Source organism: Rhinolophus ferrumequinum, chromosome 12 (assembly GCF_004115265.2).
Source record: "Rhinolophus ferrumequinum isolate MPI-CBG mRhiFer1 chromosome 12, mRhiFer1_v1.p, whole genome shotgun sequence".
Taxonomy (NCBI): domain Eukaryota; kingdom Metazoa; phylum Chordata; class Mammalia; order Chiroptera; family Rhinolophidae; genus Rhinolophus; species Rhinolophus ferrumequinum.
The window spans coordinates 78,694,920-78,721,000 of record NC_046295.1 but is presented as its reverse complement, the minus strand read 5'-3'; the positions used below and the strand labels follow the sequence as shown (position 1 = coordinate 78,721,000).

Sequence of the window (26,081 nt, the reverse complement as noted above, 5' to 3'; positions counted from 1 at the left end):
GACCCTGTACCCCAGACCCGCATGCAGCCATCTGATTAATGGGGGTGAAATGGTGCCCGCTCCATGAATTCTGAGAAGTCGGGTCTGGGGTGGCAGGAGGGCAGGAGGGAGGCGGCCGCTTCGGGAGGAAAGGGCCGAGTCAAGGGGAGGGTGGGGGGGCGGTGGGTGGGTTCGGGGTTGACTTTGAATAGCAAGGGGCACTTTCTCGAGCGGTGTGAAATGAGCAATAAATGTATTAGGGGACTAACAAGAGAGCTGTAACAGTGACAAAGAAAGGCTGTTCAAAGTTGGCGGCTAATCCCCCACCCATCTGCCCAGCTCATGACCATGGAGCCAGCGATCGGTGCCAATCAGGGCTCAATAGCGGCTTTCGAGTCTTTATTAGCCAGGCGCCGCTTGGAGGGGCTTCGCTCAAGGTGCTGTCAGCCGCCTCATTCTTAACCCCCATTTCCAGGGGTTTTATAACTTGGTTGTAAATTGCTATTAAATGTAAGTCTGCCCAATAATGAACCATAAGCCCCTCTTGCCACCCCCTGCCTCTCCCCTCCCTTCCTCGCCCGCCCCGGTCCTATTATCGCCTCCTTCCCCGGCCTTGGATGGGGCCTGCCCCAGAAAGGGGCTGACATTGTTGGTGCTGCTGCCGGAGAAAGCCTCTTAGCCTTTAAAATAGTTAATAATTAGATTAAAACTTCAAATAAATTAACTAGAGGATGAATGGAGAGGAGTCAGAGAAGGTTCCTCCCATCCATTTTTTGCCTCCAGACAGTCCTGAGATCATTAAAATGGATCACGTCTCTTCTCTGGCTCAGCCTCGGGGCCACCCTATTCCTGGACCAAAGGCTGCCAGAGCCTGTGTCCAGGACCCGCCATCGCCTCCTGCCCACCTCCCAGCCCTCACTGCTCTCCCGGGCTCCTGGGGGACCTTTGGGGGGGTAGCTGCCTGGGTCGTCCCCCATCTTCTCAGAGACGATGCCCAAACAGGCCACATGCCCGTGAACCTGGCCTGGCTGCTCAGACAGAATGGGCACAAGAGTGCTCTAGCCGCCTTTAGGGGCCTGAGACCAAGGACACTTAGGTCCCCAAGTGATGTGAAAGGCAAGGGTTTGAACAGATGGGGAATGATGAAAATGACCAGGCTGCTGGGTAGAGGCGGGCGGGTCATTAAAGTACAAACAGCCTCCACGCCCTCATGCCCAGTACCACTGCTTCCAGGAAGCCTCCCTGATTTCTGCAGCCCCCTGGAGAGGTCCTATCCTCGCACACCCCGAGCCTGGTCCTGCTCCTCCCATTACCAGGCATGCCTCTATCCTCCAGGGCAAGAGGTGTCGCTGGTGCCAGGCTCAAGGCTGGGCACCCAGACCAGGCCAGCAAACACACCTTGTTGATAGCAGTGAGAATGAGGAGATCAAGAACCAAGCAAGAGTGGGGTTTGAACCCCGTGGTGGTGTGGGGTGCAACGTCAAGCAGCTGAGGACTACTGAGGCTTTAGCTGTGGGTTCAGAGGGGCCCCTGAGACCAGCTCTCTGAGTCTCGCCACTTACTGAGCGCTTCGTGGTGCGAGGGCCAGCACTTCCCATTTAGATCTCATTCTACACCATGACAGCATGAGGGAGCAAGTGCTGTTTTCTCCCAGTTTACAGATGAGAAACCTGAGGCTCAGGCAAGCTGAATGACTTCCACAAAGTGCCAGAGCAGCCGGAAAGTGGCTGCTTGGACTGGAACGCTCAGTCTTTACGTGGTGCCCAGGAACTGGTGGATGGCAGCTGAGGGTGCCTTCCTCCAAGGCCTGGAGGCTTCCATGGGTCTTGCTTTCTGGGGGAGGGGGAGGTGGGGAACGCTTGGAGCCCCTGCCTGAAGTCTGGCCTCCAGGAATGCAAGAGGGATGCAGACGGCTTGTGCCCACGCTTCTCGGCAAGGAGGCGAAAGGACTCAGGGCCCCAAGAGTCCACTGCCTTGAGTCCAGATGGGTGGGCACCTACCTTTCTTGAACTCGATCTCCAGAGTGTCAGGGACACTGGGGGCTTTGGCTGGGTCCTGGGTCTTAGTGTAGAGGCCTGGGGGCGCTTGGTTCTGACAAAAGACAGAAAGAGGTTGGAGGCGGGGTGCTTGCTCAGAGCCAAGCAGGGCTATGCCAGTCCCTGGACACCCTGCTCCCCACCTCCTGCAGAGATCTGAACCCCTCTCCAGAATTGGGGGGCTGCTGGCAGTGCAGGAGGCCCCTCACCCCCCAGCCCATGGCCAGCTCCACTTGCCAGGGGCCTGGAAAACAAAGGGCTCAAGAAATCAGACAATTTTTCCCCTCAACTTGATCTCATCTTTTTCTTTGACGCCCCCACAGCTGGAGGTAGAATAGCAGGAGAGGAACAAGTCAGGCAGGAAAAGTGTGACTTTGGAGGCAGAGAGGCGCGGGCAGCAGCATTCGGAGGGCTTTCCGGGAGTGGGCGCGCACGCTGTCGCAGACTCCCAGGATTGGGGTTTATTCTGCATGGACCGCAAAGCTAATGACTACACGTGACCCCAGCAGGTGCTCCAGCGAGCCGAGCCGTCCTCGGGGTCCCCAAGGTTAATACTCACAGGGAGAAAAGGGAAGAGCAAAGCAAAAACCCATTTGAAAACACATCAACCTTTATGTATATTTTTTTCTTGGGCGTGTTGGAAAATGGGCCTCTCGTCTGGATGCAGTGGTGGAGGGGCTGCTGGCTGCCTGGAACTCTCCAAGTTCTTGCCCGCCTTTCCAGCCCCCACCCCACCAAGCTGTGACTTGGCCCCTTGCCACGGTGGGGCCTCTTGGGCACTGACTGCTCAAGTGCCCCCCCTGCCCCCGCCCCGTAGACACCCCAGGCCCAGCTGTTGTCCACCTGCTGATATCCTGGAAAGTGCAGTCCCTAAATCTTTGCTTTCAAACCCTGCAAATATTCACATGCCACTTTCCATCTGCAGTTTCTTTTGCATTCTCAGCAGCCCTGATTGGTAAGAAAGTCAAGTGCTTTACCCCATCTACAGAAGAAGAAATAGAGGCCGAAGGGGAGGGCCTGTAGCTACAGGCGTGAATTCTGTGCGGGCGTGGACCACTGGACACAGGGCAGGGGACCCACGAGGCCCTCAACAAACATGCACTGGATTTCAGAGTCATGGAAAATACCCCAAAGTCAGGAGTCAAGGCCTTAGGCTGCGGGGCCTTGGGCAAGCGGCTTCACATCCTTGAGCCTCGGTTTCCTCATTTGTAAAGTGACTATCTTACTATTGTAAGATAGTCCCGTTGACTCGCTTACAATGTCAGTATAGAGACAGGTTTTCTGTTTTTACCAGACATGAAAATCACCCACGAAAATGCCATGGAGGCTGGTGCAGGAGGGAAGGACAGCTGGATGGACATCTGGGGGTGCCCCTCGGGGACCTGAGGGCTGTCAGAAGTGCCGGATCCCTCACCTGTGGTCACTTTGCCTGTTGGCTGGATGGAGGGGTGGACGACTATCCCAGTCCCTGCATCCCGAAAAAGCCCTCAGTCCTGGGCCCACAGGGACAGTTGGTGCTTCTGGTTCTACTGCTGAGCTCAGACAAGGGCTATGCGGGAGGCCCCCACACCTCCAAAGTGCTGTGTGACTTGGGGCCAGCCACATCCCTTCATCTGTTTTTGTTGGTGGGGTGGGAATAAGGACCCAGAACCAACCTCAAAGACAGACCCGAGGAGGAGGAGCATCTTTAAGGAGGACCCCCAGTCTGATGCTTTCACGGACCAGATAGAAAACCAAGGACAAAACGGTGGCTGGTTCAAATCATACTGCCCGACCCCACCAGCATGGGAGCCAGCCCGGGGGCCTCTGGACGCCCTGTCCAGCAGTTTTCCAGCCGCTTTAATAAGCTGAGGGCCGAGAAACAGCACACACAATGTGATCAGAGACAGCGCAGCATTAGCCATGGGATGGGTACTGGGGGGTTTCAGAGAAAGGCCCAGCTCCCCAGCCCCCCTGAGTCCTCCCAACCACCACATTCCCTGGGCACACATAGGTCCGAGGGCCATCCTCAGCCAAAAGGCAAAGTAAACCTGGGCTTGGGACTTCTGGATGACCGACATGACTTTGCAGCTCCTTCCCCACCTGCCCGGGATTCCTCACTGGCCCTCAGCCCAGGCTGAGCTCAAACCAGGTGCCAGCGCTGAGCCCCTCCACTTGAGCCAGCCTCCCTCCCACTCCCCCCTGTGCTGTGCATGACCCTCCGTTTTCAATCTGGTGCTTGTCACTTTTCTCCTGCCACACTTCTTAAAGAGCCCCAAATGGGATGAGAAGGTTTGCATCTGTAAGGAGAGAGGAGGTGTGAGACCCCGCAGGACAGTGTCCCAGCACCAGGAGGCAGCTGTTGGAGGCTCCCTCCCGATACCCAGACAGCATCGATTAAATAAAATAACCAAATAGAAATAAAGTGACATTTGCTTTGCATTCCAAGATGGCTGGAGCCTGTCTTTGTCACTCTTCCCCACTAAGAGCCCAGTTCAGGTGACAAATAGTTTGTTGAGTATCAATACCATCTATTTATCTATCCCCGCAGGAGGGCTCACTTCCACTGTTTTCTGGGGGTGGGTGTTGGGAAGGGAGGGAAGAGAGTGAGAAAGGAAGAGAGAGAGAGAGAGAGAGAGAGAGAGAGAGAGAGAGAGAGAGAGAGAGAGAGAGAGAGATACACTGGGGGCAGGGGAAGAGGGCGAAAGAAAGCATGAAACAGGCCGAAGAGGAGAAATTGGAAGCAAATGGCCCATGAACTGAACCATGATGTAGAGGCATGATCGATGCTGCAAATGGTTTATTCATCCATCAGATATGGCGGCCGGCCCTGAATGGACTCCTTCACTGTGGGCCTATGAACTTAAAGCAAGTAAATTTCTATCTTTCTTCGCATTAGCTGCCTCATTGCCCTTCAATCAGCCCTCACGGAGGCAGAAAATGGCTCCGCCATCTGCCTTCAAACCCTCCCTTCGGCAGGTCTCGGGGCTTTTTTGGGAGAGGGGGAGGAGGCTTGGTTCCCTTAAGCTCTGTGTCCCCTGCTCCTCGGGGGCTGGGAGGCTCGGGCTCAGCATTTCTCCTGGGCCCCTAGCTGTTGCCCCCTTGTTCCTGAGCTCGGAGGACAATTGCGCCCCTGGCACACGAGATCCAGAGATGCAAGCGAGAACTCAGAGCTTAGCCTGGGGGTGTCCCCAGTCGGCACAGGCACCCCCGCCCTGCAGAGGGCAGGCTGGGAAAGAGCGGCTAGACCCTGGGCTCCTAGGCCTGGCCCTGCAGTCCTCAGTGGAAATGAGGTTTTCACCCAGCCTAGCCTTTCCCGCAGGATGAGAGGGCACCTTGGCCCCTTCCTCTCAAAGATTCTTAGCAGGCCTGAGGAGGAAGGGCAGGACCCCCAGCTCTATGACTGTGGCCTTGCCTTGTGCCAAGGTCAGGCCAAGTGGCTTTCGATGACCCAAGAGGGAGGTGCTGTGGTTTCCCACTGTGTGCATGAGGAATCGGAGGCTCAGAGAGGTTGGGTAACTTGCCCAAGGTTGCAGAGCAATTGAAGCAAAGATGGGACTCACACCCAGGTTTCCAATCTCTGGGACCCAAGCACTAACCTTCCCGCCTTCATCGGATGGCAGAATCCTTAAAAAGGCACTCTCTAGCACTTACTTACCCGACCATAGCCCTCATTCGGTAGGAGGCCTGACAGGGCAGGGGGCCTGTCACGGTCACACAGGGACCTGTACCCCAGTACTGCCAAGGGGTGATTTCCCCTCTGGCCTCAGCTCTGCTCCCCCAGTCCTGAGGTGAGAGCCCGTAGGCTGCTTGGAGAGGGATGGGGAAAGGTTTCCCAGGATGCCTGGGGCCTGCAGGCCTGAGTCCACCCCACCTTGAAGCTGCTATGCTCTGTTTAGCTTCTCCCGCCCTGCTTTGCGCTGAGTGACTGGCTAATTAGGGGTGGTTGGCCTGAGTGTCTCGGGGTCAGCAGAGCATGAACTGGAAAAACCTGTGGCCAGCAGGCAGCAGCCTCATGGGGCCATCAGCCCCCAGGGGGCAAGGGTGCTGGCTGTCTTGAGTGACACAGTTGGGCTGAGGGTGAAGGGAGTAGGGGGGCCACGGGCAGTGGGGGAACCACAGAGACTGGAGGGATAGCTCCTGCGATGGGGTAACCTGGGCACCAGCCCTACTTCCTTGCCGGGCCTCGGTTTCCTCACCCATAAAATGAGGATGTTCACAGCTAAGAGCCAAGGACGGTAAGCCGGCGAAAATCCTCAACCCCGGCCAGGCTCCAGAAACGGTCACTGGCACGTGTTATATTATCACCAACACCTACCAAAAGGCCTGGTCCCTGCGAGGAGCCAACCCCAGACCGCCGGCAGGGCTCCAGCTCTCCCCACCCTCACCCAGACCACCTGGGCACCCTCCCTCCCCTCCAGCTGGCCTGCTTGGATCCCCCAGGCCCAGCTGCCCAGCACCCATCCCCCAGCACACTTCTTCCCTAAAGTCAGAGGAGCAGCCCGTCCCACCCCCAAACCAGTCACTCACTTGGCTGTGGGGCTGAACCAGGACATGGAGACACATTCCCTTAGGAACAAAGAGATTTTTCTCTTGCCAGGATAGATTTCACCCTGCCTCCCCCACTTCCCACAGTGGGCAGAGGGAGATACAAAGGGAAACCCCCCAGGGAGAGAAATCCTAAACTTCAAAAAGGGCCGAGGCCCAGCCCAGGAGGCTGGGATGGGACGGCCTGCCTTGCAGGCGTGGGGCAGAAACCCAGACAAGTGGGTCCTGAGGCTCTAAGCTGTGTTCCCCCCACCCAACTGAGGCGGCAGCCTGAGAGCTGGTGAGCACAGGCTGGGCCCTCCCACAAGTGTCTCATCTGCCTAATTGCTTCTTTATTGTCTCACAATCACACACTCTCTTTCTGCTGCTCTGAAATATTTCCTTCCCCTATTCATCCCGGCAGCAATTAGAAAAAGAGCACAGGGAAGGGGGGGGGATTTTAAAATGCAGCAGCAGCAGCATGGAGTGGGCCGGCGGTGGGAGGCCCTGTGGGGAGGGTCCAGGACACAGGCAGGGCTCAGCCCTAGCCCCATGCCCGCCCCCCGTGAAATTTCAAATTAGGCTACAAACACATCAGACAGCATGGGCGCTGAGCAGCTACCACCAAAGGTGGCCGGCTCAGAGGAGGAAACAGAAATTACCTTGGGGTTCTCCAGGATTCCAGCCTCGTAGCTGCAGAGGGAAAGGGAAGACGGGGGTTAGTAAGGGAGGGGAAGAGAGACACAGCTGTGCCTTGACACACTCACCCCCCAACAGAGTCTAGTCTGCCCTTTTCTCTCTGCCAAAGCAACTGCTGCCAACCCTGCCTGGAACATTCTGGACCCAATAGTTGGCTGTGGGAGCTGCAGGTTGCAAGGAAGAGCCTGGGGCTCCACATCTGGAGGGCCTTTGCACATGCTGTTCCCTCTGCTTTAAATGCTCTTCCCTGTACCCTGGCTGGTCCCTCCTCATCCTTGAGGTTTTAACCTCAAATGACACTTCCTCAGAGAAGCCCTTCCTGATACCCCAGCCAAAGCCAGGTGCCCATTGTCTGCCCCTAGCCCTCTGCAGAGCTCCAATGAGAGCTGTGAATAAGTTGGGTATGATGTGGTCCGTCCTCCCCGAGGCCCCCACTGCATGAAGGCAGGGACCACTGCGCCCCGGCCCCATGCAGGCAGGCGTTCACCACGTCGGGCAGAACTGTGGACACGCCTTACCTGATGTGCATGAGATTCTCGTCCATGCTCCAGGGGTTCTTGGGGGTGACTGGAATGGGGATTCCGTGTTGCTGCAGGTAAGGAGACACAGAGCAGGGTGAGGCCGCCTGAAGCAGGCGCGAGGGCCAGGCCCAGCTGCCTTGATTTTCCTTCTAGGTCACAGATAGCCCCCAACTCTGGCCCCCATGCAGACAAGACCCTGGACCACCCCATCTCCTTCTTCTCCCCTGGGCTGCCCGGGGAGGCAGTGAGGGTCCCATTGCTGCTGGATGTGCCTATGCAGAAACTACAAGACCATGTGCCTGAGATGTGGAGTGACGCTGACCTTGGAGGTTCCTTCTAGAGGATTCTGAGCCTACCCTTCAAGGGCCCCCGAAGCACTTAGAGTCTCCCAGCACCACTTGCTGACCCCCACGACGACCCTATGAGCTGGATTGGACTGAACTTCCCCTGTGGATTTCACCCAAGGCATCTGTGCCCACATGGGGGCTTAATGTTGACCCAAGGAAAGGAGGGATGCCTGTTAGAGCTTCTAGCTCATGGCACTTATTTATGATATGTGGTGTGGCCCTTTCCAGGAGCACGCTTCTTCCCTGCCTGGCATAATGGCCACACACATTTCTGCAGCCCTGAAAAGGAACAACCCAGGCAGACCCTTCTTCCTCCCTATGGGTTCTGATTGTGTTTTGCTTCCCAAATGGCCCAATCCATTGTTCAAGGAGAAAACCCATCCCCACTGAGAAGCAGGGCCTGAAAAGCTGCTGGCCGCCACTTGGAAGGCCCACCTTACTCAGCCATTGGGATTAAAGACCAGGCTCGTTCCCTAAGGGACCCCTGGACACCTGCTCCCCCCTGCCCCGCCCTGGCTGACACCTGATTGGCATCCAGCACGTGCGTTATATCCTGCTCTCCCTTCCACCAGCTTCCCAGCACTGAAGGCAGCTCAGAGGTCCAGCCTGGACCCTTTAAGCCAGCAAGACCGGACACTGCCCCCCCAAACCCCCTTTTCAGAACCTCGGAGCTCCTGGCCCATCTGTCCCCGGCTCAGCTCAGCTTAGCTCATTCCTACGAAGGAGCTGCCGTGTTTCCTTCATCAGCACTTTAAAATTTCAAAATAAATTAGACTAAAACCCTCGGGGATTGTTTTTCAACCTTCACTAGGAGACAGCCCACATCCAGTCTAGAATTTGTATGCTCTTCAATTTAAACCACACCGGCATATAGGAAGACCTCATTTAGAGGCTGCTCAATGTCAGGGGGCCACTTGTCTCCCCAAAGTTGCCCAGTCAAATCCACACACTCGCCCTGTGCTCTCTCCAGGTAAAGGGGGCTCAGCATGGGGACCTGTGCAGACCGGGAAGAACCCCGGGGGTCCATGCTCCCTCTTCCCTCATTTGGCAGCTGGACTGAGAAACCAGTGGCTGGTCCTGGAGCCTGTGTTGGGGGGACGGGTTTCGAAACACTCTTGCCTTCTCTTTCCCACTGGGCCTCTGGCAGAGCCGGAAGAAGAGAAAGGAAGGGAAGGGAAGCAGGAAAAAGCAAGATAGGCAGCCCCCCTCAGCAGGGAGGTGCACCCAAAAGCCAAAAATAGCGATAGTCCCTGACCAAAGAGATTTTTGTGTCCCCCTCCCCTCTATCCTGAGGTCCCCAAACAGAAAACTCCCCTTGTAATTGAGTACAGAAAATAAAACCATCTTCCACGTGCACACAGGACACTGCCCTGCTTTCTAATGCCCTATCTTATATGCTGGCGTTTTAAAACAAATGTTAAGTATAAGGACAGTGATAAAGACGGGGTGATTCTATGTGTTTTTCCCTTGGACGGTGGACTTGGAGGGAGATGGAAAGGGAAGCGAACGCCTGTTTTTTATGAAGCTCCTACAGCACCTTCTGGCCGTGGCGACGGTCGGGTCTTGAAAGCGGTGGTTTTCAAAGCCTCATTGATTTTTGTCTCAGCTCAATGAGATCCTGCCTGGCTCTGAATTTTGGACAAAGCCTGGCTGCTGCTCAGTTATTCTGGTCGTTTCCTGGGTGCAGAAACACCGCAGAAACACCGCCTCACTCTAGAAAGTACCGATTCCCTGGAGCTCAAGCCTGATACCAGCCTCCAAGGGAGAGTCAATGGCTGAGGGCCCCGGACTGGTTTTTCCCCGGCAAACTTTCCTGTCCAAAAGGCTATTTGGCATAGAAGCTGAGTGAAGTGCCTTCTCCCCGAAATCAGGGAAGGACAGACGACACTCCTAAAATTATCTTTTCTGGGGAGACCAGGAACGGCTTTGTTTGGGAGTTTAACGGATACGAAGGGCAACGTTTCGGTCAGCCCTGGCCCTCCCTTGAACCTCGACTGCAGGCGTGAGAATGTCGACAGGGCAGAGGTTCCAATTCATTCTTCTTCAACATGAAATGGGCTCTATATTCTGTATGATCAGGGAAAGGAAGGGGGGGGAGAAATAGCCTCGCCAACCCCCTTCTCTTAATAGCTCTGCTATTTGACAATTTGTTTGGCAACATATGGGCTTGCTCTTGTAAACTCCCCTCTTAATAATAAAACAACAGATGGCAGAGGAGTTCTTTCCTCGGAGCACTCCAGGTCTTAATGGGATGCTGGCGGCAGGGCAGGGCTGCGTCCCTGCCGTGTCCCCTGCCACGCGGCACCTTGGCTGCAGCTAGAGCTTACAGCCAGCCCTGGTGACTGCTATTTAAAAACCCGAGCAATTTTCTGGTGTGTGCACCGAGTGGCTTTCCCCCCTCTGATTGATTGAGGCTGTTTGTCAAGGGCTGCCATCGAGTCGCTAAAAAGAAAGGGACCCTGGGGAGAGGCTAAGGATCTTGATGCAAAACTTCTAATATGTTTTATTGCAACTTGTACTTCAAAAGGGCCGGCTCAACACAAGCTTTTGTTGGCCACTGCCCCTCGGAGCGCCTACCTGTTCCTGGGAAAGCACTAGGGACAATTAGCAGCCAGGTAATTGAGGGGCAGAAAACGGACTGCTCATACCCCAGGGCTGTCTCCTGAGTGACACGCACAGCAGAGGTAGCAGGAGAATGGGAGGCAGAGGGGGCCCGGAGCCCTCTGGCTGAGGCGTGAGGCAGACTGGGGACTGCCCTCGGAGAGGCCCAGGCAACAGGTGCCGTGGGGTGGGGGTACAGCCAGGACAGAGGTTCCACCCCCCGGGCATGGCTGCTGGCCCAGACAGCCAAGGAGGGATGTGTCCCGGGGGCAGCAGGCAAGGGCTGGGTGGCACTGTGGGCTCAGCCTTACCTTCGCGTACTCCATCAGGTCGCTGCGGCCCTGGAACCGGTTGTAGAACTCAGGCATCCTCCAGGGAGCAATGACCTACACACGGGGCAGGGAGTCAAAACCGGGAGGCCTGCTGGGGCTTCTCCGGGCCCTGCAGCTGCAGAGGTGGCCTCTCTTGTAAGGGTCTGGGGACTCCAACAGTTACCTGGAGGAGTCCCCTGCTGCCCCCCCTCCCCCCAGGAGCGGATGCAGGCCACGGGGGGTGGGCAGTGGGACTCCATTAGGCAGCAAAGGACAGGGCCTACCATACCAGGGGTGGTTTGGAGCTCTATGGCAGAATGGCCATGTGTCCCCAGGCGGGTCCCCAACTGAGACCCGAGGGTTTGAACTAGAGAAGCTTTAAGTTTCCCACTAGCACCCCTGGTCAGAGGACCAGGACCCCCTATCACTGGGTCCACAGAGCTACAGATGCCCGGCCTGGCCTTGCTCTGGGACGTGAGGCCCAGAGGCCACATTCATCATCCCCTAACCCATTTCACTCGTTCATTTCTTCCACGCCCCACATCTCAGTTGTAGTTTTTTCTTTTTTTACATCAATGAAATGTTGAATAATGCCCTTTTGGATACATAAGGTTCAATAAAATATTATTAAAGTAATGTCACCGGTTGCTTTTTATCTTTTTTTTTTTTTAACATGGCCACTACAAAAATTTAAATTACCCTTGGGGCTTGCATTTGTGGTACGAATTATATTTCTACTGTTCAGCCTGTGCACTGTGTGCCTGGAGGCTGGCCCGAGGCCGGCCCTGAGCGGGCACTCAGTGAATACTGAATGAATGAATGAATGAATGAATGAATGGAAGGAGCGATGAACACAGGCTGGACAGGCCTGACATGTGCTCTCATGCCTGGGTGGCATCCAAGGGCAGAGGTGACAATTCCCCAAGATCCTGGTGATTCCCATCCCAGGAAAAGATCCAAGACACAGGGTGTCAGGGCTCAGGCAGCTGGGAGGAGGCAGGGCCTTAGCTGGGTGGCCCCGGCCAGGCCTGGGAGGGCTGTGAGCAGCCCAGACATCAGCCGGGCGTGTCCCAGAACTGTCCAGGCCTGTACCCAGGAAGCCAGACCCCAGAGCGCCAACGACACTGGCTGAAGAACAGCAATGTTTTTCTGTCCAGCGCCCTGACCTACCCAGACAGCTGGACAGCAACTGTGCAAGGGACAAATGGAAAGGGAGAGAGCTGCGCCGCTGTAGCTGGCGTGAGGGAGGGAGCTGTCCATGGGAAAGAAGGGCACCACCCACCTGGACAAGATTCAGGTGCACTGGACCCTCCCAGAACCCCGTGCCCTGCCCCCAGGGGCCTCAGCACCCACTACCTGAGAGGAGCCACGTCTTACCTTAATCTGCGGGGCCAGTGAGTAGCAGGTGAGCTCAAACCGGACCTGGTCATTCCCCTGGAACAAGGAACAGAGGTTGTGAGGAGCCACCGAATGGGGTGGGGTGGGGGGTGGGGCAGGGGCCGCGCCCCGTGGTCAACAGGATGACGGCTGCCCAGAGCAGGCCTACTGGATAGTTCTCTTCTCACAACTGTGCTCACCTCCAAGCTCACAACCTTCTGAGGTGGCTACTATTATTAGCCTGTTTTAAAGACGACAATTGGGCTTTCCTGGGGAGGAAACGCCAGCTCCTGCCCCACAGGTGTAGTCAGGACCCCTGAGACCAGAGCTGAGCTGTGTTGGGCGGACAGGCGTGCAAAACAGGATGCCCACATGCCCAGCATGTGTGGCAAGTGCCATGACTTTTGTGTGTGCACTGGTGTGGGCACATGGCGGGGTGTAAGGTGTGCACTGTTGAAACACAGCAGGGTGGGGTGTGCGCACATGTATGTGTGGGCATGTGGCAGGATGGGGTGTGCTTGTCTGGGAACACGGCAGGCAAGCACTTATGTCAGCATGTATGTGCACACGTGTGCACACATGTGCAGGGCTGGGGGCCTGGCGCCACTGACTCCAGGCCCTTCGCCAGGCAGCCCGGAGCTGCCCACATCTCATCCTCTTCCTGAAGTTTCCCCATCTCCACCTGCCCCAACCCAGAGATCAAGTTCAGGATTTCCGCTCCATGGTGCTGTACACCAACCCAATTCCATCAAACTGGGAATCCTGTCTCCTCTCTGAGTCTCATTTTCCCCATCTATACGATGGCTGGTTGGAGGGAGGGGGTGGAACCAGGTGACCACTGAGGGCCCTCTGCTCCTCTCTACACAGAGAGGGAAACTGAGGCCCACAGGTAGCAGGGACTCGTCCAAGGGCACACAGCCCGGTCCAAGCCCAGGTACTGGGCTCCTTGCCCCACCACCCTGTGTGGGTCGCCCTGCCACTCTGCTCCTGCGTCCTCTGCAGTAAAACGACACCCCAGTCAGCTGTGGACATCATCCTAGACACGGCCGACGACGATGGGGAGGAGGCGGCCCCAGCGCTGGCCTCAGCCACACAGCCCAGACCCTGAGAGACAATGGCTGCCAGCATCCTGCCTACTTCCCATCAGCTCGGCAGCCTGGAGGGAGACTGAGCGCTGTGGAAATAACAGAGGGACCTTTCGCCTACTGTGAAAACTGCACGGGCACAGCGAGCCCGCGGTGGGAATAACATGTTATTTTCCAAAGTCTTGTCAGGCGACGTGGAAATACAGGTTTCAGCCCCTCTCCACGGGGCCAGGAGCTGAGGGGAGGAGGCAGCTTCTCTCTGATATCTTCCGGGGTCACAGGCTGCACCGGATCAGCCACCCCACTCACCCTCCATCTAATCCCTTTAGTGAGCACCTACTATGCACTGGCTGTCACGCAGGAGAGCCACCGGGGGCAAGTAGGATTTTTAAACCTATTTTGCAGATGAGGGAAGTGAGGCTCAGAGAGGTAAAGTCACCTGCCCAGGGTCACACAGCCAGAAGGCAACCCTAATCCTAATAGCTCACATTCACTCAATAGCTCTGTACAAAACGAACTCATTGAATCCTTCCGGCAGGCCCCTGAGGTAGGTTCTATTATCACCCCAGCTTATGGACGGGGAAACTGAGGCACAGGTAACACCTGCCCAAGGGCCCATGGCCAGCACGGTTCCTAGAGCAGTGGCAGCTATAATAAAAAGCAGGCTCATTCTGTAAGGCACGTGATCTAGTGTTGTATATCCTGGCGATTTCCCCCCACGGCTTCACGTTTCCCCAGAACAATGGCGGTTTGTGCCTCCTCAGACAGGCACCCTTGGCTGGTGTCTGCCCATCCGGACCCACCACAGGGACACCCATCTGTTCCAGAGCCAGAGACCCTTGCAGAAGCCAAACAGGTTCCCTTGGTTCAAACTGTATCCCAGCCAAGGACCAAGGCCTGTCTGGTCCTTTTACTCCCAAATCTCAGGACCCCCAGGCCCAGGGCCGCCCCTGGCAGTATCCTAGGGTGCTGGGGAGGGGACAGAGCTGTCACTCACACCATGTGCATCCCGTGCTGATATGTGTGTAAGTGTGGGTGCGGCACCCGCCAGGACTGGGAGGGATGGGAGGGGGTCGCCCATCTGTTCCCAGGCTAGCCATACAGATGGCGCCATTTACAAAACTCCTGCTCCTGTGCCCCTGCCGGAGTCTCAGGCTCATATTTCCCGGCCCCTTCTCCAAAACTGGTGGGAAGGAGGAGGCCCCAGGAGGGACACCCCAGCTTCTGTGTGGCTCTCTGGTGGGGAGAGGTTTCAGCAGGGCGTGGAGCAGTGGACCTCACCTTGAGCTCTGTCAGGTGCCACTGAGGCTGGGCCCTGGGAGGGAAACTGCCTCTCCCCTCCAGGCCTTTGCACAGGCTGTTCCTGCAGCCTGCTGTACCCTTCCCCCTTGGTGCCACTGGTGAACTCTTGCTCCCCCGATGTCTCCGTGTCACCTATCCCTCACTTTTGCTGGGTCAGGGCTTCCAAGTCCCCGAGTCCATCCGCCGCCCAGCTGGACCGCGTCCGCATGCACAAAGGAAAGCAAGTGCTGGACAAATACTTGGTACATGGACTGAATGAACAAATGCATGAAGGTGACATCTGTGAGGCTGGAACAAGGACCCCGGAGGACCTGCTGGCCTCCATGCTCAACTCAGGGGCCAGAAGCTGGGAAAGGCCAGCGGCTGACTTATTCAGACGTCAGAAGCTCAGGACTGGCCTTGGAGATCCGTGGCTGTGGGGGCCCCCTGCTGTCTGCTTACACCCCAGCTCTTTCTCTTCTTTGTGAACCCCTAGAGCCAGTTCTGCCAAGTGTCCCACTGGGATCTCCCCCTGGGGTTGCCAGCCTCCCACAGGCCCAGCCCCACACAGTTCTGCCTTCTGGGGCCACAGGGCCTCATTTGCTTGCTCAATGCACCCACCTCCAGATATGCAGTCACTGATGCCAGCCGCCAGCCAGCTAGACCACCAACCCCTCCCTCCCTCCCCGCCACCTCCCTGCCTCAGACTTGACGATTCTCTGGACCACACCGCAGGCCTTTCTGGTCCTCCCCACTCAAACCCTGAGTTCTGGAAAATTGTCTCCAGAAGCTGTTGGGGCCTTCCTTGGATTCTGTAAATAGGGGGAAACTGAGGCACAGAAGGGGAAACAGAGGTACTGGTGTATGCCTTACCCATCAGCCCCTAGAAGAGATGGCAGTTCCCAGGGAGCAGTGCCTCCACTCCCCCGTGGCACCACCGCTGGTCTTAGAGGTCCCTAGTGATGTTTCAAGTCTGACTGCTTCTCTTTTGGACACTGAATATCAACTGCAGGGACATCCCCACGTCCCAAGGGGCCAAACAACTGCCGCAGAGGGTGTTGTGCTCAGAACCACAGCCCTGCAGGAACAGGGAGGGGAACACAGGACCCTGGGTGGCCATCTCCTCCAGCCTCTTCCTCCAGGGTCAGCACACGAAGATCTCAAATACAAGCCTCTAGTACCCTCTGGTGGCCAAATGGAGCAGTGCACACGGCTGCTATAGCTGTTACCGCAGCACGTGGGCTATTTTCTCAGTGGACCCCAAGAGCTATTTAAGCCAAGGCCAGACCTAACATACACCCACCCAGTCACTCTACCAGCAATGAATGCCACCCATCCTCAGTCCTGACGGTACCCTTGGAGGGACCTTCTTCAGGCAGAAGCCCTTCCAGAATCCTGATCTCCTGGTCTCGGCTTGAATACCTCCTGGAACGGGGAGCTCACTGCTCAGCTCATTTCATCATGGATAGACGAGATGGCTCAGAAGCTTCCTTATTCTGTGCTGACATTGGTTCTTACTGACCTTCCTCTGCCCGCAGGAGCCCTCAGTACAGGTCTGATAATCGTACAATTCGGGCACTAACCTTTCATTGAGGGTTCACTACATGTCAGTCCCATGCTGAGCTCTTTATTGGAATTATCGTACTCATTACTTCTAACCAGCACCATGAGCTGGTTCTATTTTACCCCCATTATACAGATGGGGAAATGGAGATGCACGGCGGGTGAAGTAATACCATGTGAAAGGGGGAGAAGCCAGGATATGAAGCAGCTGTATAGGCCCCAAACCTCTGGGTTCTCCTGCCCCCCTCTCCTACTATCCTCAAGCAGAAGGCTGCACACACATCTCTGCCCAAACAGCCCAGGTTTGCCCATCTCTCCCATCTGATTTCTCGTCACCCTGCTCAAAATGTGCTCACGACTGGGGTGTTAGTGGAAACACCCACCATCATAGAAGCCGCACCATTTCAGTCCAGAACAACCCCCAACATGCCACTGGGGGAGTTGCTGGCCACCCCCATCCAGCCGAGCCCTCCCGGCTCTCCTAATCTGTTGCCCTCAGGAGGAAGCCAAACCCTTAGCCTGGCCACGGCCCAGCCTTGATCCTGCTGCTTCTCTCAAGGCTATGGCTCTTGATCCATGCCCCTTGTCTCTAGGCCTTTGCATAGGCAGTTCCCTCTGCCTGGCACACTCTTCCTGTACCCTGTTATTCATTCACCTAAACTCATCCTTCAAGGCTGTGCTCTGTAAGACAGCCTTCCCACAGCCCCCTGCCCGCTGCCCCCACAGCTCCCCTGGCATGGACACTTCAGCCATCTTCTTATGCACCCATTTTCCTAACCCTTACTAGGACACAGGTTCCCGGCAGGCAGAGAATAGGCCCAAGAAGTTCAACACCATTGCCATACCCAGCACGTGCTCTACCGCTTGCAGAAACCAGTACAAGCTTGCTGACCTATTACCCAAGTGAATGAACGAATGTGTGAGCTTTCAAAGACACGAACCACTGCTACCTTGGTCATGGCTGTTTGCAAGGCCACCCTCAAATCGTGTCTCCTCCATCATAGTCTTAGCTGCAAGTGGCGCTATGGCACAGTGAGCCAGGGCGTGCCCCTCCTACCACTGCATCGTCCAGCCCAGGGCAGGGGGTGGGGGCCAGAGTACGGTTAGCACATGTGTGCTGGTGAGGTAGTGAGTTCCCCGTCACTGGGAGGTTCAGAATCTTCTGACTGTGGGGTTGTTAAGTAGCCATATCCTGTACCAGTAGCCATCTCCTGACTTTGAAAGCTCATGACTCAAAAGTCTTTATAATAACATCGCCTGACAGTTGCCAACATTGTAGGAATCTCGTTTCTTTAGCACTGCCACCCGTGGGACAGCGTGCTGACGGCTTTCCTGCCTTCTACCTCACAGGCTCCTCCTTCAGTCTGCACTGGTACATGCAAGGGTGTGTTGTAGGGTGAAGTGTGTCCCCACAAAAGTTAAGTTGAAGTCCCAGTTCCCAGTACCTGAGAATGTGACCATATTGGAGACAGGGTCTCACAGAGGTAATAAGATGGAGGCCATCAGGGTGGGCCCTGATCTAGCCTGACTGGTGTCCTTACAAAAAGGAAAATTTGGACACATAACCACACATGCACAGAGAGAAGGTGACATGAAGGGGCAGGGAGAATGCCATACGATGACTAGGGACTGGAGGATCGGAGTGCTACCTCTACAGGGGACACCTGAGCTACCGGAAGCCAGGAGACAGGCCTTCCCTGGAGCCTCCAGAGGGAGCACGGCCTGCTGACACCTTGGTTTTGGAGTTCTGGCCTCCAGAGCTGTGTGACAGCACGTCTCCTTTGCTGAAGCTGCCCAGTCTGTGGTGCTTTGTTACAGCAGCCCGGGGAAACTGAGGCTCAGGGAGGGGAAGGGCTTGCCCAAGGCCACACAGCTGGGATTCAAACCCGGTCTGTTTCTGACCCTTGCCACTACACCGCATGGCAACACGCTCTGTGATCTTGGCAGTGGCGATGGCCCCAAGGCCCAGCCTCACATTTGCCAGGTGGGGTGACATCGTTCCCACGGCACGTGGAACACACACATGGAAGTCACTGCTCATGGAGCTCAGGGCATAGCTGTCACTACACCCAGGTATTCACTGAGACATACCACTAATACGCCTCTTATGCAGACCACACGGGCCAGTCTCTCTGCTGTGTCCCTGACTGTTCTGGGGGGGAACCTACGCCTGCTCGGGGGCCATCTGTCCATCACTCGGCTGCTTGTGTCCCCCTTCACAGCCCCTGCCTCCTTCTCCCTCCGCCCAGCCCCCCTGGCACTGTCCACCCTTTGCCTCACCTTTCCTGTGGCACCGTGGGACACATACTTGGCTCCCTCCCTCTTGGCGATCTCCACTTGTTTACGGGCGATGCAGGGCCTGGCCAGAGAGGTGCCCAGGAGGTAGCGGTCTTCGTACCGTGCACTGGACTGAACGGCAGGCCAGATGAACTCCTCCAGAAACTCCTTGCTGACGTCCTCGATGAACACCTATGGGGAGAGGAGCTCGTGGGAGGGAGGCTCAGCAAGGCCAGGCCCAATCAGAAGGCAGAGCCCGAGGGGCCTCAAATGGCCAGTGTCTAAGGCAGACACTGCTAATGGACCCTGGCAAGCTGTACCCTCTCCTCTTCCTCCTGCATCTGTAGTAGACATCGCTAATCAATCCCAGCACATACGACGCTGGACAATTAAGTTCGCGAACTCATCCTAGGAAAAGTGCTACATACGTCATCGCTGAATATCACTAAGCTCACCTTTGAAGTACTCCCCTTGGGAAGCTATGCACTGACACCAGCACTCAGTCCACCCTTCAGAGCAATTTTGGAACTCTTTTTCTGGAATGGCCACCAGAGCTGTCATCGTATTACCCTTGATGTCCTGAAGGTCATCAAAATGTCTTCCTTTCAATATTTCCTTTATCTTCGGGTAAAGAAAGACGTCATTGGGGGCCAGATCAGATGTGTAGGGAGGGTGTTCCAATACAGTTATTTGTTTACTGGCTAAAAACTCCCTGACAGACCGTGCCGTGTGAGCTGGTGCATTGTCGTGATGCAAGAGCCATGAATTGTTGGTGAAAAGTTCAGTTTGTCTAACTTTTTTATGCAGCCTTTTCAGCACTTCCAAATAGTAAACTTGGTTAACTGTTTGTCCAGTTGGTACAAATTCATAATGAATAATCCCTCTGATATCAAAAAAGGTTAGCAAGAGCATTGCAACAAGTTCACGAACTTAATTGTCCGACCTCCTACAATTCCATTACTCTCCCTCCTGCACTCAGGGCAGACATCACTAATCAATTGCTAAAACAATCAGCTAAAACTAGATGTGTTTTTTTGTTTCTTTGTTTGTTTTTTAATTGGGGAACAGTATGTTTTTCCAGGACCCTTCAGCCCCAAGTTGAGTCATTGTTCTCAATCTAGTTGTGGGGGGCACAGCTCACTGGCCCATGTGGGAATTGAACTGGTGATATTGGTGTTATGACCACTGCGCTCTAACCAACTGAGCCAACCGGCTGCCCTAGCTGTGGTCTTTAAGTCCCTCCCAGTACAGCATTCTGGGCCTGAGATGAAACTTAATTGTCACTTAAGTTCTAGAGAGGCAGATGGATGTCATCTGTAAAAGTCAGGGGTGATTTTTTCCCCAGGGGGCAGCTGGCAATATCTGAAGATATTTTTCATTTTCACAACTCGTGGGTTGGGTGATGGTTCTGGCATCTACTGGGTAGAGGCCAGAGATGCTGCTAAACATCCTACAATGTGCAGGACAGCCAGCTGCATGTCAGGCAACAGTGCCAAAGTTGAGAAACCCTGATCTAGAAGAAGGGTTCTCAAAATGTAGACCCCAGGGGTCCCCAAGACCCATTCCGGGAGACTCTGAGTGAAAAGTTTTTTTTACAATGATATATTCATTATACACAAAAGCAACAATGGGTGAAAAAGTGCTGGCACTTTAGCACAAATGAACTGTTATTCTTCATGCCTTGCTTTTACAGTGCTGATTTCATTTAACAACAGTCTTGAAGAAGCAGTAAAAGTAATTACTTTTGTTAAATCTTGACTCTGGAGTAGGAAATGTGCTACATTCCAGAGTGAGTTACAAGTGCCCTGCAGAAGGAACTTGTTCTGACTCGGGTTCCAGGGACATCCCCACAGGAGCTGCTCACATTTTGCACTGTGAGCCCATGTGAGCAGGGCCTGTTTACCATATGGGCCCAGCACCCAGCACGGGGCTTCTCACCACAGGATTAGATGCTCCATCATTGCAAGAATTCAGCTGGACTTTCCTGATTCTGTTGAATTGGTGAAAGGATGGGTGGATGGACAGAGAGATAAAAGAGGGATAAACGGGTAGGTGGGTGGGTGGATGGATGGATGAGTGAGTGGGTCAGTGGATGGACAGAGAGATAAATGAGGGATAGACCGGTGGATGGATGGAGGGATGGATGAGGAAGAGATGAAAGGGGAGGAGGTTGAGTGGCTGGGGAGGCAGGAAGTTGATGGCACATACACTGAAGGAATTGCTTTCATACTCTCGGAAGCAAGAGGGCCAGTTGGAAGGGACGCACGGGACAAGGAACTGGGGGACAGGAAGGCCCACTGCTGCCTCCATGTCAAAACCACACTTGCAGCCCCAACCCCGCCTCCCGCCGGTACCTTCTTGGCCCCAAGCTTCAGTGCCTTCTTCCTGGCTTCCTCGAAGTCTTCCACTTGTCCGATGTTGGCCTGCGGAGCAGAAGCAGAGGCCCAACCAATCAAGGGGTGGAAAGAAGAGCGTGAGGAGACTGTCACCCTCCCGGGGGGAGCCAGCGCAAGTGCTGTCCACACACATGGCAACCCTCAAATGAGGAGCGGGGGCGTCCATTTGATAGCCCAGGTCGCAGTAAGGAGAAAGGGCACCGCCCGGGGTCTGGAGAAGATGGAGTGTTTCCAGGAGCTCACACTTGGTGCTGCTGGGAAGCAAGCTCAGTGGGTTGAAGAACCAGCTACGTCTGGCCCCGTGAACGGGGCTGCTGGGCCACACATGCGCTGTCACGGCCCTGAAGGCCGAGCCATTCCCCGGAGCCATCTGTCAGTTCCTGCAAACTCCCCAAAAGCCAGGACAAAGGTTGGCTTGTCAGAAACTGCCCACCCCCAGCTTGCTTCCCAAGCCAAGTACAGCCACTTGACATCCGAGCAGGCAGGAGGCACAGAGTCCCCTGCCCGGCCCTCCCGGCTGCTTGGCGCTGCGGCCCAACCTCGGGTTCCGAGAGCCCCTGTCTAGACACTGATGTGTTTTCTGCTGGCTGCACCCTGGCCTGCTGCCCAGACCTGGGCCTTGCATTCTGCCCGCCAGGCTCTGGAATCCTCCCAGCTGCCAGCGCTCTTCTGAGGTCACTCAGCTTTTACACCTGCCCGGAAGTAGCCTGGGATCTGGACTGTCCCATTGAGCTGCTGACAAGACGATGGCCTGTGGCTCTCTGCATCCACACACAGCTGTGCCTCTCACTCACCAGGCAACTGAGCAAGGTGCTGCCCCTCCCTGGGCCTCACGCTCCCCCACCTGAATGACGCGGGGACTGGATGCTGTTAGGTATGGCGTATTGGCTTTAACTTCAAACAAACCACTCTTGGCAACAGCTGAACTTCCACCTGTGCAGAGGACCACCATTACTTCTTCTGGGAACAGAACCTTCTTTCCTGGGACCTCTTTCCATAAGGTTGGAGGGGAGCAAATCACATCTCTTTCTCACTGCAGGGGTGGGCCCATGACCCAAGACTAGCCAATCAGAGCCCGCCAAGACACAGCTATAGTGACCAATGCATGGTAGGCCAGTGCGCCTCCCCCTGGGCCCTGCTGTCAGAGCCTCTGGGGAAGCTCTCCTTCCTCTGGGAAAGCTAGATTCCAATGGTGTGCACCTTGCCTGCTCTGTGGAGAGGCCAAGGTTGAAGCCAAGTACAGATGGAGACAGATCTGGATAAGCACCTGGATCTAGCTTTGCCTGAAGCCAACCTACCCCTGGACTTCTCAGGTACATGAGCCAAGAACTATCTGTTTTTTGTTTTTTTTTCCTTAAGCTACTTTGAGTGGGATTTCTAAAGTTTGCAGCCAGGAGTCCTGAATAGCACAGCCACACGGAGAAACCTTCTGAGGCTCTGTCCAACTTCATCAAAAGTAGAGCTGTTTTGATTAGGGACGTCTGTCATGGACCCTGAGTGGGAGAGTGGCTTGATACATAACCCGTTGCCTGTGGCCTGTGACCTGTTTGTCATTCCATAACTAGGGGATCTCCAAGGGCTCTGCCAGCTCAGCTGCTGTAGGATTCTACAATCTGCTGGATTACTGGGGGCTGACCATGACGATGCAAAGATGAAGACGGCTTTCCCATGGTCTCCAGCAGGCCCGAGGCCAGGGTCCCTGTCCAGGCAGGGACAAGCTTGCTTCTGGTGTCCCCTTCCCGTCACCTGCAGGACAGCTGGTGTCCTCCATAATCGGGGGGACATCCAGGGTGCTCATTTTACAGAAGAAAGTGAGACCGTACAGTGAGCAGCATTTTGCTACAGTTCAAGACAGGCGTGGGAGAGTGACAGACAGTAAGCCAATGGGGGGCTGGACGGGCAGCAGGTAAAAAGACAGACCAGTGCCCTGGTGGGCACCTGCTCACCAGGTAGGCAATGACGTCATAGCCTTGTTCCTTCAGCCACACGAGAATGCAGGAGGTGTCCAGGCCGCCACTGTAGGCCAGAACCACGGCACCTTTGCTCGACATTGTCTGGAGGGAGTCGAGGAAGAATGTGAGTGACAGGGCCAGCCCATCCCCACCTGCCAGCCTGTGCAAACAGCTCCCTCCTGGCCTGGCCCCCAGCCCCCACCTCAGCCTTGGGTAGCCTTATCCCCTGGACAAGCTGCCACTGGGGACAGGGAACAGGATGTTCACCACCGTCAGAGCCAGCTGAGGAGCTGTCCCCCCCGTCAGCCATACCCCTTCCACCCCACTGCACCTGGGGACCCCGATCATGAATATTGCGCGTGTGCACGCACACACACGCGCACACGCCACGCTGGGGCCTGGGAATGCTGCCAGCAGTTTACAGCTGTCAGCGGGAGGCATGTCTTGGAGCCAGTCCCCCACCAGCTAGAGAAGGCGCCTGAGGCTGAGCTGTTTGGCCAAGGCCAGGATGCAAAGGACACAAAGCAGGGCCCTTGGCCCCAAGCCTCAAGCAGCCCACACACCCCAGTCAGAACTGCTCCTTGCTAAGCTCGGACGGTGCCCGGCAAGGCCCTGGTGGCCTTACCTGGGTTACTCTGCACCCCTATTCTAACTCCATGAAGTGGGTGTTGTCAAGCCCGTTGGGGAGGCAGAGACAGGGGCTCAGAGAAGTCAGTGGCAGCTCAAGGTCAGAACACATGTCTGCGTCTCGCTCCAGAACCTGGGCTCTTTCCAGAACGCAGTGCTGCTTAGGTGGACTAGGAAGTGGGGGCAGAACCCCTGCCCCTATGTACCTCTCTCTGTCAGCTGGGGCCCCAGAATACCTTCACACATTGGGATTTGAGGATCTTTTAAAATGCAAGTACTTCTGAGAGGGGAAACACAGAGCTGAGCACCTCAGGGAACTCAACTCTGAACAGGACCAGGTGGGAGGAGCTCAAAGACCAAGCTCCCAGTGTGCAGAGGGAGAAACCAAGGCCCAGAGAAGGAAGAAGACGGCAGAGGCACAGTGCCTCACTGTGACCTGCTACAGATGACAGATCTGTCCTTCGGCAGTAGATGTGCCATTTCCCACTGTCCCTCTCCTCAGCCACAATGAAGCACTTGCTTGAGGTCATATGGTCAGCAGGTGGCAGGGCCAGATTTGGACCCAGGCCATCTGGATGGGGCCTCAGCATCCCACATTTCCAGGGGATGTGCTTGTGTCTGGTGGGGGCATTTAACTGCAGTCTGACTGTGGGGACAGAGCCCCAAAAAGCAGTTTCCAGGCTCTCGGCCTCACATAGAAAGGTGCTGGCTCAGGTAGTAAATGGCCATCGACTGTGATTGGATGGCCATCAGCTGTGGCTGGTTGGCCGTCAGCTGTAACCAGTGAGCCATTGGCCATGAATATAACTGCCGTGGCTGGGTTAGCAGAAAAAAGGGGAGCTAGCAAGAAGATGGTGGCTGAGTCTGCAAACGGCACAGTGAGGGTTGAGAATTGTGTTGCTTCTGGTCCCTGTGTCTCCAACCCAGCCGCCAGCGAGAATATAGTGGTATGACTCCCCTACTTATGGCTCCGTGGGTGTTCCTTTTTGGCCTCACCATGTCCTGCGTTCTTGTGTGGGGAGTGGGACCAGAGACCCTGCAGGCCGCCCTGCGTGACACTTGGCGTAGTTGGCAGGATCCCCCGCATCACACCCTGCATGACACATGGCGAAGTCGGCAAGATCCCCTGCACTACAAGTGGCGCAATGAGCAGGGTCCCCCACACGACAATGACCAAGGTCAGTGTCCTCACTGGACACTATTGGGAAAGGCTGTGGATATCTCTCCACAGATCCACGAGAGCCCAGGAGGGGCAGCCCGCCATCACTGCCACCATGATGCCAGTGCCTGTATACTGACAACTTTCCGTGTGCCCAGAGGTTCAGAGAGGTGAGACGCAGTGGCCCAGCTCTGTGAAGCAAAGCCTGGACAGAGCCCGGCCATGTGACCAGAACACACGTCCTCTGTGCAGTCCCTGACATTTCACAGGCCCACCCCCAGGGCCCACACACGCCTCCCGCCGTTGGACTTGGAAGGAAACGCCTCATGGGACAGTGAAGTGGATGGGGGCTGGGGTGGTTCTGAGCAGTGACCACAGCTCTCACCTCCACTGGCCGTTCAGCCACCTGCCAGGACCTGTCACTGACGCTGGGCTGCTGGTGACTCACCAGACCCTGCCCCTGGGACCAGCTTACAATGCCCACGGCAACCACAGCCAGGCGACGGGATGAAGGGAAGGAGGTGGGAGGAAGGCAGGAAGGAGTCAAGGTGAGAAGTACCTGGGGTTGGTTGGAGGTGTGGGTTCCTGGCTTCCGGAATCTGAATCTGTCTTCACTGCTCAACGAACCACTCTGTGGAATCAAAAGCTGATTAGCTTCCTGGCACGGCAGCACCAGCCTGGTGGTTGGGGGCGAGGGGGTGCCAGAGGCCCTGAACCAGCCTATGCAGCTGCTGGAATCACCTCTGAGCAGCCTGGCTGAGCGGGGAGGTTTGGGGAGGTGTAGTTGGGGGCGGAGCGTGTATCCTGTGGCATATTTTTAAAATAGCTCTATTAAGGTATAATTGACACACAATAAACTGCATGTATTGAGGGTATCCGGTTTACTGAGCTTCAGCATATGTCTATACCCATGACACCAAAACCACAATCAAGATAACAAACACGTCCATGGTAAGCTGTCTTCCATTTGTGTTGTCCCCATTTTAGGGACAGGGAAACTGAGGCTCAGGTTAAGGAACTTGCTCAAAGCCTTGCTTGGCTGATAAGTGGTAAGAGCCAGGATTGAAACCCAGATCAGCTGGGCTCCCAAGTACAAGGCTACCCCTGCCTAGGAAAGTGCAGGGAAGGGAAGCACTAGAGCCAGGTGTGGTCTGCGAGACGCAGGTGGTTCTGACACCCTGGGGTGGCTGGGGTGGGCTGGAGACAGCGAGAGATGATGCGGGCCCAAGGTTCACCCAGATCTTAGAGTCTCTCCTGCTCTGCCACCTCCTAAAGGCACCTGGAGCCAAGAGGGTGGGCACCCAAGTTGGGGAGGGGCAGCTCCATGGAGACAGACCCACCACCTGTGCCCGTCTCACTTGCTT

The 26,081-nt window shown here is 55.7% G+C and overlaps 1 protein-coding gene across 1 annotated transcript in view; it reads right to left on the bottom strand.

Moving 5' to 3' along the window:
- Window positions 1-26,081, bottom strand: part of ASS1 (argininosuccinate synthase 1) — a 49,320-nt gene that overhangs the window by 19,005 nt on the left and 4,234 nt on the right. The window contains exons 2-10 of the mRNA XM_033122670.1: window positions 25,277-25,348; window positions 22,926-23,033; window positions 20,938-21,006; window positions 18,587-18,775; window positions 12,378-12,434; window positions 11,001-11,075; window positions 7,739-7,809; window positions 7,184-7,214; window positions 1,980-2,070 (exon numbers count right to left, since the gene is read on the bottom strand). Of these exons, the coding sequence (XP_032978561.1) occupies window positions 1,980-2,070; window positions 7,184-7,214; window positions 7,739-7,809; window positions 11,001-11,075; window positions 12,378-12,434; window positions 18,587-18,775; window positions 20,938-21,006; window positions 22,926-23,030 (688 nt within the window). The 5' untranslated portion in view covers window positions 23,031-23,033; window positions 25,277-25,348. The remainder of the gene's footprint in view (window positions 1-1,979; window positions 2,071-7,183; window positions 7,215-7,738; window positions 7,810-11,000; window positions 11,076-12,377; window positions 12,435-18,586; window positions 18,776-20,937; window positions 21,007-22,925; window positions 23,034-25,276; window positions 25,349-26,081) is intronic.